Source organism: Dermacentor albipictus, chromosome 10, assembly GCF_038994185.2.
Source record: "Dermacentor albipictus isolate Rhodes 1998 colony chromosome 10, USDA_Dalb.pri_finalv2, whole genome shotgun sequence".
In the NCBI taxonomy this organism is placed as follows: domain Eukaryota; kingdom Metazoa; phylum Arthropoda; class Arachnida; order Ixodida; family Ixodidae; genus Dermacentor; species Dermacentor albipictus.
In genome coordinates this window covers 78,673,298-78,687,676 of record NC_091830.1, presented here as the reverse complement: position 1 = coordinate 78,687,676, position 14,379 = coordinate 78,673,298, and the positions used below count along the sequence as shown (strand labels likewise).

Sequence of the window (14,379 nt, the reverse complement as noted above, 5' to 3'; positions counted from 1 at the left end):
GGAGGAGAACGTAAAGTTCCTAATGAAGAATAACACAGGAGCATGTTCCAATTTCAGCGTGGACGTGGAAGACTTCTTCTTTTGCCTTTCGCATAACATGCTTCTGCAGTGCGTTCAGGAATGGCTTGAGGAGGAAAATGACGAGCGTTTGTTTTCAAGTGAATCAGGAATTAACACGGGATCCTGTCTGCAACTCCTGTCTTTCTACCTCAGCAATACGTAGGTTGTTTGGGAAGGCCAAAAATACGTGCAAACGTCTGGTGTTTGTATGGGTGCCAAATCAGCCCAAGTTCTAAGTTAAGTTTTTCTTAGCCGTGTTGACAAAAAAATTGTAGAAACACTTGGCCGGTGATTTTATACGAATGTTTATGCACATAGATGATTTTCGTATGCTTGTCAAATCCCTCAAACCTGAAAGTGCCCCACATAATCTCAATGTTCTTAAAGAAAACGTTTCCAGACTCAAACAGACGCATGAAGACCCAGAATATTGCATACTGCAGTACTTAGATTTAAAGCTAATCGTCGAACATGACCACCTGTGTTGGCACTACTCCCCTTGGAGAGAGAAGACTAACTGCAGTTAATGCCACTGAAAACTTGTCGAAAATGGGAGTGTAGAAGGCTCCATGGGCATGGCAGTCAAGAAGTCTTGTCATCATAAGATGAGCAGTAGTGTCGAGGCACAGGTATACCGATGCAGGGAGGCCGGTTACATAGACTCGCTCCTTGTCTCATGTGCAGGCAAAATTCTTGGGAAGTTATAGCCCCCCGAACGCGACTTGGACAGTGTTGCAGGCCGGTTGAAAGGAGTAAAAAAAACTAGCGGTAATACCATACGTTCATGCCCTCGCACCGATTAAAAAAGGACGGGCCAGATATGGTGTCAAAGTTTTGTTTTCAGCTCCTAATGAAGTTGGTAAGGTGGGGGCAGCTGTCCAAGGAACGAGAAGAAATAGGAAAGAACACAGGCTGTAAAATATAACGTGGGAGAAAAGCCCGCGCCCTGAAAGCTTGCTGTTGTTTACCAAATCCACTTGTAATGTGGACTTTCATACATAGGGAATGCAGGGCGATGCATTAATGTAAGGCTATCGGAGCACCAGAATTCTTTAGACAATAAATATTTAAACCTTGGAAAGCTGTGCTTCGAAAGCAATTGTAAACCATTCTTTGTTGACGAAAGTCATGTTTGTGTATAATGGTAGCATTACAAAGGAAGTGGCCGAAGCATTTCACATAATGAGGAAATGTAGTGGGTGTGTTATTCAGCCTTCCGTAGCCTTATGTTTGAAGGAAATGGGCTTGCTGAGCCGGGGTGAATAACGGTGTTAATCTCACCCGCGTCAACGATATAATGAGTTGGGAATTACAACTGCTATTATGAATATCGAGCATGCGCACGCTTGATGTAAGGCTTTAAAAACCATCGTGTTTTTTCCAATAAACGCAGTTGTCAGAGCCGCGTGTGTCCTATCCTCTGTAATGTCGTCCAGTGTACGTTTTTAGCGCTGGTTTTAAAGATCACTATTTCTGAATGTGCATATATTTAAAAAAATATAAATTCCGGCCAACATGGCTATTTAGCTCCATAGGAAAAAGCTAAACTTAGCTGACGTCTCTGAATGGGACATTTGTCAGCTGCGGTCCAGCAGTTGCGGTCCAAGTGTGCGCTTGCTAAAGTATTCTTCTACGTTTCACAGAATTCTACGGCCCGGGGCTATAATCTGCTGGCGAAGCTATTTGCTGCTCCATACCGCACGTGGGTGTAATCGCTACTCCTCCAGGTGCGCCCAAGCTCCGCTACGTGGCGACGGGATCGCATCCAGAGCGCCTGCGCCAGACCATCTGAGGCCTTAAAAGCTTCCGTCGGATGGACACCGGCATCAAAGCGGCAGCAGTTGCGGTCCAATTGTGCGCTTGCTAAAGTATTCTTCTACGTTTCACAGAATTCTACGGCCCGGGGCTATCATCTGCTGGCGAAGCTGTTTGCTGCTCCATACCGCACGTGGGTGTAATCGCTACTCCTCCAGGTGCGCCCAAGCTCCGCTACGTGGCGACGGGATCGCATCCAGAGCGCCTGCGCCAGACCATCTGAGGCCTTAAAAGCTTCCGTCGGATGGACACCGGCATCAAAGCGGCAGCAGTTGCGGTCCAATTGTGCGCTTGCTAAAGTATTCTTCTACGTTTCACAGAATTCTACGGCCCGGGGCTATAATCTGCTGGCAAAGCTGTTTGCTGCTCCATACCGCACGTGGGTGTAATCGCTACTCCTCCAGGTGCGCCCAAGCTCCGCTACGTGGCGACGGGATCGCATCCAGAGCGCCTGCGCCAGACCATCTGAGGCCTTAAAAGCTTCCGTCGGATGGACACCGGCATCAAAGCGGCAGCAGTTGCGGTCCAATTGTGCGCTTGCTAAAGTATTCTACGTTTCACAGAATTCTACGGCCCGGGGCTATAATCTGCTGGCGAAGCTGTTTGCTGCTCCATACCGCACGTGGTTGTAATCGCTGCTCCTCCAGGTGCGCCCAAGCTCCGCTACGTGGCGACGGGATCGCATCCAGAGCGCCTGCGCCAGACCATCTGAGGCCTTAAAAGCTTCCGTCGGATGGACACCGGCATCAAAGCGGCAGCAGTTGCGGTCCAATTGTGCGCTTGCTAAAGTATTCTTCTACGTTTCACAGAATTCTACGGCCCGGGGCTATCATCTGCTGGCGAAGCTGTTTGCTGCTCCATACCGCACGTGGGTGTAATCGCTACTCCTCCAGGTGCGCCCAAGCTCCGCTACGTGGCGACGGGATCGCATCCAGAGCGCCTGCGCCAGACCATCTGAGGCCTTAAAAGCTTCCGTCGGATGGACACCGGCATCAAAGCGGCAGCAGTTGCGGTACAATTGCGCGCTTGCTAAAGTATTCTTCTACGTTTCACAGAATTCTACGGCCCGGGGCTATCATCTGCTGGCGAAGCTGTTTGCTGCTCCATACCGCACGTGGGTGTAATCGCTACTCCTCCAGGTGCGCCCAAGCTCCGCTACGTGGCGACGGGATCGCATCCAGAGCGCCTGCGCCAGACCATCTGAGGCCTTAAAAGCTTCCGTCGGATGGACACCGGCATCAAAGCGGCAGCAGATGCGGTCCAATTGCGCGCTTGCTAATGTATTCTTCTACGGTTCACAGACTTCTACGGCCCGGGGCTATCATCTGCTGGCGAAGCTGTTTGCTGCTCCATACCGCACGTGAGTGTAATCGCTGCTCCTCCAGGTGCGCCCAAGCTCCGCTACGTGGCGACGGGATCGCATCCAAAGCGCCTGCGCCAGACCATCTGAGGCCTTAAAAGCTTCCGTCGGATGGACACCGGCATCAAAGCGGCAGCAGTTGCGGTCCAATTCCGCGCTTGCTAAAGTATTCTTCTACGTTTCACAGAATTCTACGGCCCGGGGCTATCATCTGCTGGCGAAGCTGTTTGCTGCTCCATACCGCACGTGGGTGTAATCGCTACTCCTCCAGGTGCGCCCAAGCTCCGCTACGTGGCGACGGGATCGCATCCAGAGCGCCTGCGCCAGACCATCTGAGGCCTTAAAAGCTTCCGTCGGATGGACACCGGCATCAAAGCGGCAGCAGTTGCGGTCCAATTGCGCGCTTGCTAAAGTATTCTTCTACGTTTCACAGAATTCTACGGCCCGGGGCTATCATCTGCTGGCGAAGCTGTTTGCTGCTCCATACCGCACGTGGGTGTAATCGCTACTCCTCCAGGTGCGCCCAAGCTCCGCTACGTGGCGACGGGATCGCATCCAGAGCGCCTGCGCCAGACCATCTGAGGCCTTAAAAGCTTCCGTCGGATGGACACCGGCATCAAAGCGGCAGCAGTTGCGGTCCAATTGCGCGCTTGCTAATGTATTCTTCTACGGTTCACAGACTTCTACGGCCCGGGGCTATCATCTGCTGGCGAAGCTGTTTGCTGCTCCATACCGCACGTGAGTGTAATCGCTGCTCCTCCAGGTGCGCCCAAGCTCCGCTACGTGGCGACGGGATCGAATGCAGAGCGCCTGCGCCAGACCATCTGAGGCCTTAAAAGCTTCCGTCGGATGGACACCGGCATCAAAGCGGCAGCAGTTGCGGTCCAAGTGTGCGCTTGCTAAAGTATTCTTCTACGTTTCACAGGTTGGTGCTTTTTACCCCTGGTGATAGCATAAGAGTATTTGTGACCGCAACTGCTGCTGCTGCTGCATTCGCGTTTCGCACTCTATCGTTTTTCAAGTTGCTTTTCCGTTATACCTACCAACGCAGAGTTGGCCAAGCGACTCGATGATCTCGAGGCGCAATTTCAAGGTAGATTGCAGAAATTGGTCGAGAAACTTGTTTCCGATGTGAAAGGGAAGCTGCAGGAAGCTGGATTGGATAACAGCACCCTGCGTACCCAAGTTTCTGGCATGGATGGCAGTCTGACCATGCTAAATGAAATTGTCGAGAACACGCGTACCCAGCAAGCTGAGCTATCGGCATCAAACAAGGCTCTGAAATCAGAAAATGAAGCCCTTAAAAAAAGGCTAGCCGAGATGGAACAGTATTCTAGAATCAACAATGTTGATATCAAAGGAATACCATTTACAAAGGAGGAAGACTGCATTTCTATTGTAACTGCCGTTGTCGATAAGGCGGCATGCTCTCTTGCTCCGGTCGAGATCGAGATAGCACATCTTGGGCCCACTAAATCAGGTCATCAAAATATTATTGCTAGGTTTTGCTCTCGCGCTAAAAAAAAATGATTTCCTGGCAAAGGCTCGCAAGGCCAGGATGGATACCGGCAGCCTTGGTTTCTCTGGAGAGAACGCAGGGCCCATCTTCATTAACGAACACCTTACTGCTGACAAAAAGAGGCTGTTTGCTCAGGCCTTAGCACTCAAGAAAGAAAAAGGATGGCGCTTCCTATGGACTAAGAATTGCCGTATTAACGCACGCAAGTCCGAAGACAGCCGAGTTCACCGCATTAACTGTGAAGCGGACCTTTCTATTGTCTCTTAACCTGAATCACGTGCATAATGTCAATCCGTCCCCAACAGACCTTTTATGGCTTCATACTTCACACCGTCCGAACTAGATTCTTACCTTAAGCCTCCTTGCCGATCCCTCGTACATTTTAATGCACGCAGCTTACGGAAACATTTTGATGACATTTATCATTTCCTATCATCTAGTCAGCACCACTTCTCGATCATATGTGTTAGTGAAACCTGGCTCAGCGAAACCGATAACAACTTGTACTCTTTTTCATTTTATACGCCAGAATACTGTCACCGGAGTGACAGCTGTCATGGCGGCGCAGCTGTCTTCATTTCTTCAGAGTTAGAATATTCCAGGCGTCGGGACTTAACAATTAATCAAGTAAATTGCGAATCAGTGTGGATTGAGCTGAACGCATCATTTCTCGATACTGACGCCAAATATTTAGTGGTTGGTTCTATTTATCGATCACCGTCGTCATCCTTTAATGATTTTTGTTTAGAACTAAACCATGTTTTGCACACGCTATCGCTAGAATGTAAAAACATCATTATTATGGGTGACATAAATATTAATCTTTTAGATGTTCACAATTCATCATACACTGCTTATACAGACCCGCCGTGGTTGCTCAGTGGCTATGGTGTTGGGCTGCTGAGCACGAGGTCGCGGGATCGAATCCCGGCCACGGTGGCCGCATTTCGATGGGGGCGAAATGCGAAAACACCCGTGTGCTTAGATTTAGGTGCACGTTAAAGAACCCGAGGTGGTCAAAATTTCCGGAGTCCTCCACTACGGCGTGCCTCATAATCAGAAAATGGTTTTGGCACGTAAAACCCCAAATATTATTATTATTATTGCTTATACAGATACATTGAATGGACATGGCCTCGAATCACTTGTAAGTGTACCTACTCGGCGGAATATAAATGGTCCGGATACACTAATTGACCATGCATTGTCGAATCTCATGGTTACACCTGGATCTGGTGTCATTGAAGTTTCACTCAATGATCATTATCCAATATTCGTGCGTATAAATTCCAATATTAATATTCCAGATATGCATGTTAAAAGAAAAAAATCTCGACAAAACTTCATTTGTTAGGAAAATCGCCGAAGTTAATTGGTACCCCGCTACGTCGCAAAATAATCCAGAAATCGCCTTCGAATTGTTTTGCAATATAATTTCTAACGCTACTTTCGAATCAACCACAATAACCACGAGTAAGAAAAGGTTCGCTTTTCCTCGTTGTCCGTGGATGACTGATAATCTTCTCAAACGCGTGCGCAGAAAAGTTATTCTTTATAAAAAAACAAAAAAAGCCATTTAATTTAACCCTGCTCCCTCGTTACAAGTGCTACTCGAATATTTTGCGCAGGCTTCTTAAATACGCTAAAAAAGAGTATTATGAAAAGGAAATTGACCATGCTGGCAACGATTCTAAAAAGCAGTGGAAAATTATCAATGAATTTTTAAATAGAACATCGCCAAATCCCGCCATAACTGCTATTCAAGTTGGGGAACAAACCCTTAATAATCCTTTAGCCATTGCTAACGCCTTTGTCGATTCTTTTTGCCCCGACTAGCCACGTCTCTCAGTTCACATCGACAAGGCTTATCATCGTTTGCCACACAGTTCCCCAGGAGAAGTGCGCATGACCATTCTGAGCTTAAAGAACACTGGAGCTGGTTTAGATAACTTCAACTCATCTCATGTAAAGCTTATAGCTCATCTTATCAGTGAGACACTCTCACACATAATAAATCTAATATTCCAAACTGGCGTCTTTCCTAGCTGCTTAAAGATCGCTAAAGTTGTTCCTGTTTTCAAAAAGGGTTGCAAGAACTCGTTATTAAACCACCGCCCTATATCTATTTTATCATTTTTCAGCAAGATAATTGAAAAGTTATTCGTAGTACGTTTAACTAGCTATTTCACAAAGTTCAGTATTTTGTCCTCTTATCAATTTGGCTTTCGATCTGGTTATTCAACTGAATTAGCGCTCATTACTTTAACCGATCATCTTAATAGAGCCATTGACACAGGTAAATTGGCTGGTACCTTGTTTATTGATTTTTCTAAAGCATTCCATTCATTAAATCATGACATACTTTTTGCTAAACTAAACGCTGTTGGCGTGTGTGGTCCAGCACTTTCCCTAATTCGCAGTTATTTACATGATCGAAAACATATCGTCTCTATTTCTGATACACATTCGCGTGCCAAACAAACTAACATAGGGGTTCTACAAGGCTCAACACTAGGACCAATTTTATTCCTCGTGTACATCAATGACCTTCCAGAATACATTACACATTCCAGTTGTATTTTATACGCTGACGACACAACAATTTATTCTTCTAACACTTCCTTGGAATCGCTAATATGTCACCTTAATGCCAACGTGGTTAAAATAGTTAATTGGTGCCGAGATAATATGCTCAGTATTATTGCTACTAAATCGCAATTTGTAATTTTTTCATCCGCGCAAAAAAGTGTACAGGAGAAGCCATGCATTAACATTGGTCCGACTTCGCTTCAGGCTGTTGACCATGCAACATTTCTTGGAGTTGAACTGGATAATCATTTGAAATTTACAAATGACATATCATTATTAACGCGTAAAGCAGCATATGGTATCAGAATACTAATCAAAGTCCGCCCATATTTTCCTATACATATATTAATTTAACTTTACTACGCATTTATTCACAGCCACATCTCTTACTGCATTTCTTCTTGGGGTAATACTTACGAAACTCAAATAGCGCCCCTGCAACACATATACAAAACCAAGCTTTGAGAATAATAAGTTACAGCCATTTTTCATGTAGTGCTCTGCCATTACTCCGCACATATAATGTTCTGTCCGTAGTGGATTTAAATAAATGTTGTCTTAGTGTCCTGATGTATAAATTTTGTCGAGGAGAACTACCAATTTTGTTGATATCAAAAGACCAGACCCCCCCATTTCACTGGCACTCGATTTTCACACCATAATAACTACCTCCTACCGCAACCAAGGACTAACTACGGCAAACTTACTGCAAACTTTTTAGCAACATCAATATGGAATTCACTACCACCCTCCATTAAATCATCTCCTTCCATTCATTTATTGAAGAGGAAAATTCGTCGCCACTTGTTGGGAAAGTGATTGTGTTGTATAATTTTTACGCTTCTGTAAGTCGAAGAACACTCCTCGGATCTGCTTTCCGTGTTTATACTTTGTTGTTATTACTATGACTCGACTTTGTTTGTTAATACTTACTGTCCCTAGGATTGCTACTGCTGTTGTTAACCGCATTAAGTAAACTTTTTCTATGTATTTTTTGTTGGAGGTCCCTCCTCAGTCTTTGACTATGGGACCTCCTAGAGTTACTTCTGTAAAACATTTCAAACGCTCAATAAACTGAAACTGAAACTGAAAAAAAAACTGTCTATCCCCGCGAAAATTAACTATTAAATATTATCTAGATTTATCCCTTGCCTTCACCGCTTCCGCGGTTACCAGTACAACGACCTTCAGACATAAAAAACAGGTGGATCCATCTCACGATAAATGTAAATGTTACTGCGATTAGCATTCAAGAAATGAAGCGACTCACCATATTACCACCACCTAAACGAGCTGAGTACTCTGCTTCTGGTTCCCATAAATAATACGACTTTGCAAAGGTCGATGCATTCTTCTTTTAAACGTGCAGTAAATGGACATAAATGGAGATAACAGTTCGACTTGTACATCAAAAATCGGGAAATGCTAATTTCTTAGCAAGCTCTTCGTTTGCAGCCTAATCAAACTACAGTCACGAGATTCAGAAGCGAAATTTAAGTTTTGGCTAGCCTCAAAGGATATTTCACTAATGCGCATTGCATCGGTAAGCGGTGAGGAGTAACAAAATGAAATACTTGCTCTCTTCGAAGACAGAGTACAGAACGGCAAGCGCAACTAGATTGCAGATCTGCAAAAGAACGTACATTTTTATATGTTAATTGCATTGATTACATGCTAGGGTTGGGGCCACAGATGTAATGTTTGGGCGCAAGACACACTAAATGCACGCTTGGTGCATAGATATACACGCTAGCAATTCTCAATTGCCTAATTTAGCTTGTTACTTTGCACTCCTCGCAAAACCGAGAAATTTAATTTAGTTCAAGTTTCATTCATCGCCTTCAGCTTACGTCCTCGTTATTTTTAGTGTTATCGACATTTTTGGGTCGCCTTTACGATTTTGGCGTCACATGGCTGGACTTCTAAGCGGAAATTTGATTTTTTTATGCAGAAGCAACAAATCGAAAGTGACCTTGCGTGTCCTTCCTAAAACAGTTTATATGCAAACATTTGTAATAATAAAACATAGCGATGACACCAAATTGCATACGAATGCGGTTTGCAATACATTTCGCACATTTTCCAATTGAACAAATCATTACCAACAGTGAAATTTCATCTACCAACGATATATCGTTGCACGGCATTGCGGTGAATGCATAATTCAACAGCTAAAGTAAAAACAAAATGAGTGGAAAAAAGCAAACCATAATTACTCGTCCTGTAATCTTAACGCCACTGAAAATAAACTTCCAGCATTTCTGCAACTGCACTGATGCGCAGAGCTCGAAATAAGAGAAATTTGCTGTTTGCTTAAGCTCGACATTTACCTAACTCACCTATTCCTTCTCGCAATATTATTCCTAATCAGAAGTATCTATGGAAACATTGCCACATTAAGCGTTAACCCATCAAGAACAAACCTATTTTCTGATCTATCGGGTTAGATGTCAATAACGTTTGTCGGCCATCATTTCAACTTTCATCGACCGAATATACAATCGCGGTTACGAATGCTTAACACAGTTTTCTGCATATTAGGGTGTCATTCATGCTAGTAGTTATATAAATAAATTTTTCCGTATCATGGATTGTCAAACGTTATTTAGGAGGTCTTGCTGTATGCTCCGGAAATGTTCCCCTTTTAGCAGTTCTCAAGGCGAGTTAACAAACCTTCTATGAGCGGGTATTCCCGTTATTATGAACCTGTCATCAACGAACGTGTCCTTGCGTCATGAATTATACCCACATTTTGTTTTTGTCAGAACGTACGCCACCTTTGGTCGTTGCGTACCGAACTTGTGATGCCTGCTCGGGGGCTGATCATCAAAGAAAAAGTCAAACGCACTTGCTACAACAAAACACACTTCTCTTTTCTCGCACGCATCGAGTGATTTGAACCACCCTGCCGTTGCAATTGTATCAGTTTTGTCGCTCGTTGTCTCCACACTTGAATAATAATCCGCAATCGCTTGATACATCTTTTCATTTTGCGTTAAGGTGAGTTGCGATATTTTTGTTTCTTCGATATCCATTTTGTACTTATGACTTGCCGTAATACAACGTGATTTGTTTCATTTTGTAATTGATCATTTTTATATTGCTTCACCCAGCCCTGCCTAGAATGCCTTGCCTGCATGGCATTTCGTATACGTGAATTAATCAAATATGCAACAATTTCTACTAGTTCACTGTAGTGAGAACGGCAGTGCTATTACTATGCGATGGCGCAAAAAGTTATGCGTAGAAACTAACTCAGTCCGTTGCCTGACTAGCACTGTATGGGAGTAACGTGACTCAGAATGAACGAATGCCTGGGAGTGACACGCCTAATAGAACGTATTGTTGGGCTAGGTGGTCCATATCTTTAGGCTAAAGAAACGTGGAACCTAGTGTGGACAAAAGGTGGACTCAAGACGAGCGTAAACTCGCTATTGCTCTAAGTTCGGATCTTAGAGCACAAAGAAACAAGGAAGACACCACGCATGAGAGGCCAGGAAGAAAATGTCCTCTTGCAATGCATACGGGAGAAGCTATCAGTGACAACTTTATTTTTAGACGCATTTATTGTCTGCGGCGCGAAAGCTTCGGTGTCAGAATAAGAAAACGCTTTTGAAGCGCAGGACTGGCCTTAAAGGTCGAAGGCCCGCGCGGCATACGCGGCACAGTCGCAGCGTGAGCGATAGAGCGGCTCCACAGCAGTTGCATTTTCGGCTGGACGCTCTAGAGAGTCTTCGCCGCGAAGTCTCGTCGCATCATTCTCGCGAAAACGATCTGAACTGTCCACCCGGCGTCGACGGCGAGTAGCCGCTTGTGCTGCCCTCTGCACCACGGTCGGATGAGCCCGACGTTGCCAGGCTCCCGCTGCACGCGTAGCTGTACGATTCGCTTGTTCAGCAGGGGTTCACACCTTGCGAGTTTATGCCCTAACGCGTACCGAAAGCAAATACAGGCGTCGAGATTACGAGGTGCACATGTCACATCCGTTGATCTTCCCACGACGCGATGCTGTTGATGATGGTTTACTGGCATCCCCTTTAAAAGAGGGCAGCGAAATATAGCCTTCTAGCCTACTTGAGTAGACCAGATCTAGTTAAAGGCGACATGGAACTGCTGCTTGCAACTGCTACATATCAGGACACCTAGTCGTATAGAAAGCTACTGCAATGCACAGTTTGCACGTATCGACGCTATGTGGCGTGTATTTCCCAGAGCCTGACAAGGGGTACGATTCGATACTGATAATGCTGCTGCTGCTGCTGATGATAATTTATTGCGATCCCACTTTAAAGGGTGCGCCGACAAAGTGTAAACTAGTCTCATTGATTTAATCATGTATGGTATACATATTTTCATTCTAGCATTTTTGTATACATCTAAACATCTATTTCCTTCCATAAGACAATCGACTTATTTCTTGGCCAGTCCTCCATAGTGAGACGAAAGCGTGCTTCATAGGAAACAAAAACTACTTTTTACACCTACCAATGCAAATGCTACGTGTCGTGCCACGTGGTATAATAATATGCTATGGCAATAGAAATTGCTAACATATCGATGCCATGCGGCACCCATCTCGCATCACGTGACAAGTGGCAAGATAGGATGCTAATGATGATGAATAATATTGTTGTTATCATATATTAGCGTCAACTTTATGCTGTACATGTTTTTGATTCTGGCATTCTTTAGACACCTCCTTAATCATTTTTTTTTCTCCTGAAGGCAGTCCATTCATTTCTTGGCCAACCCCCTATACTGGTGAAGGAGCCTTCCGATGGCTGCCACAGACAGCGGCGGTGGACAACGTCCCCAAACGAAACGACTATTAGAATGAACCGACAATAGCTTATGCTGTAAAATGTTGAAATTTCGCATGAAAGGCGAAGCAACGATCGCGATAGCAAATTAGCACAGAGCTATACGAAGTAAGGATGGTAAGTGTATCGGCCGTATAGATTTGTAAACATTTGCCCACTAACTAAATTAAGAAGCACGGCACCGCGCATGCGCAAGAAAATATGGACACATCTCGCTCGATGACCGCGCACACTCACTGTCAAAACGCTGGTGTGAGAGACAACGGCAGCAGCAGCAAGTGAGTTGACCATCGGGCTGCCGCTTGCTTCAAATCGAACTAAGCGGCGAAAACACAGGGCACGCGAAGCTATCAGTGCTTGGCGCACTCAGTCCCCATTCCAGATTGCTTTCAATATGATGCGCACCCGGCCGCCGCCGTAGCCGTAATATAACACCCCCCTCCTCCTCACCCATCGGTGCCTTGCGGGCGACAGAAGGTAGCGCGCTTCCTCCACGCTTTGCTCCCTTGCGCGCGCGGGATTGAGCCACCATCGTCGGCTCACACTCAAACGCTTTTAGTCGCAGATAACGCGTACAGCACGCGGCTACGATGTTATCGTGATCGGACTTCATACGAACATTACGGCGACGCAGATGGCAGAAATGCACCTGCAGTGTCCATGTAATATATCGCAATATGTGCGAGGAAAAAAGCTTGCATCAAGTAACGTGCAAGCGTGTCTCCGTTCATGCTCAGAATTCTACATTAACCAGAACGACCAATGGCTGTTGTTGGTGCCCACTGATTGCGAGCTGCGTGATGACTTGGCGTTTGTCGAGTATGAAAATGAGCGAAGGCATTTGGTTCAAATCAGTTTTGGGACCACTGGCGTGTCGGTGCGTGGCGCCTAATAATGCGCGTCTTTTCACATTTGCCGCGCTACCCGTAAAGCTGGTTAACAAAGACACAGCATGGTAAAATCTAATTACAGCTATTAGGCCGACAACGTTGATCTGGATAAAAACTTCCAAATTTCCTGCAATATTCATGCGTAGCAGTCAGGTTATATCAGACAGAAAAAATATACTGATGGCCAAAAATACTGAAGAGCTTGCACTGTAGATCTCATTATCGTATATTGTACAAGCCTTATGTAAGAAGCCTGGCTAAGGCTAGCTTGGCGAGGTCATGTAATAAACCTACCAGTTTCCCACGGGTCTTTTATCTCATATGAACCTATTTATTTATTTAGTTATTTACAGGATATTGCAGGCCTTAGTCTTAGACCTTGGGCAGGAGGGCACCGCGCGATACACAGATGAACAAAACCAACACACGAAAAATAAACAGCAAAAACCATTACAATGATTCAATACATTGGAATAGACATATTCCCTGATCAGCACGATCCGTACAGAGCATTCCAACGAAAAAGCTTCACAAAATTTCAATATATTTTCGAACACAGTTATTCGCTGAGCCGCACGACCTGTACAGAGCATATTGATAACAAGGAGTAAAAAAAAAAAGAAGAGTCGCATTCATACTGGTATGCTGAAAGACATCGCACATGTTCGGTTGTTCGAGCAGCAAAAATCTACAAAGATTAATGACAAACAAGCAAAAAAGTTTAATCGTTCTGGAAAAAATGCGTGGAAACTTTTCCGAGCTAAATTGCGGTAGGCAAAAGCCTTTCTATGACTGCCTCGGTTGCTGCAGTCTGAACTGTCCTGTTTGATTGAAATGCACTGTGATTCATTCATTTATTGGCTGATTCTACTGGTACTTGTTCTTTTGTGAATTCCGTCTCTGCTTGAAAGTTGTCGCGGGGGAAAATGTGTCGTTGACGCTTGAGTCCCCCTCGTAGTGCCTTATTGCTGTTGCTGCTGTTACTGGAGCTTGTTCCGAAGGCATTGTTGTCGCTTGCGTTCTGCCTCTTTAGCCTTCGTCCCAGGAGACCGGTTCAGTCACTTCAGTCGCATCCGTTCACAGGTTTTCAACCTGCTTGTGTTGGGAGACTCTGGAATACGCTGTTCCTCTCCACTGTAATGACGCTGAACCTGCCGCGACTTGCGCTTTCGTTCGGGAGCGTGAGCGCGCTTGATTGCTGGAGAAACGGGAGCAGTGCTTCGGGGACATCCGACTGACTGGGCTAGCGAAGAGCGTCTGCCGACGCCGTTTTGGATCGTGAGGGTGGCGCCATTTACTGGGCGCATGCGCAGTACGCGCATCACT

General features: G+C 45.3%; 1 protein-coding gene across 15 annotated transcripts in view; it reads right to left on the bottom strand.

Moving 5' to 3' along the window:
• LOC139050262 (uncharacterized) overlaps positions 1-14,379 on the bottom strand; it is a 228,395-nt gene that overhangs the window by 187,402 nt on the left and 26,614 nt on the right. For 14 of the 15 annotated variants that reach the window (XM_070526449.1, XM_070526458.1, XM_070526453.1 and 11 more), the window contains exons 3-4: positions 8,922-8,970; positions 7,761-7,778 (exon numbers count right to left, since the gene is read on the bottom strand). In XM_070526449.1, coding sequence (XP_070382550.1) covers positions 7,761-7,778; positions 8,922-8,970 — 67 coding nt within the window. The remainder of the gene's footprint in view (positions 1-7,760; positions 7,779-8,921; positions 8,971-14,379) is intronic. The other variant, XM_070526450.1, reaches the window with a different exon arrangement.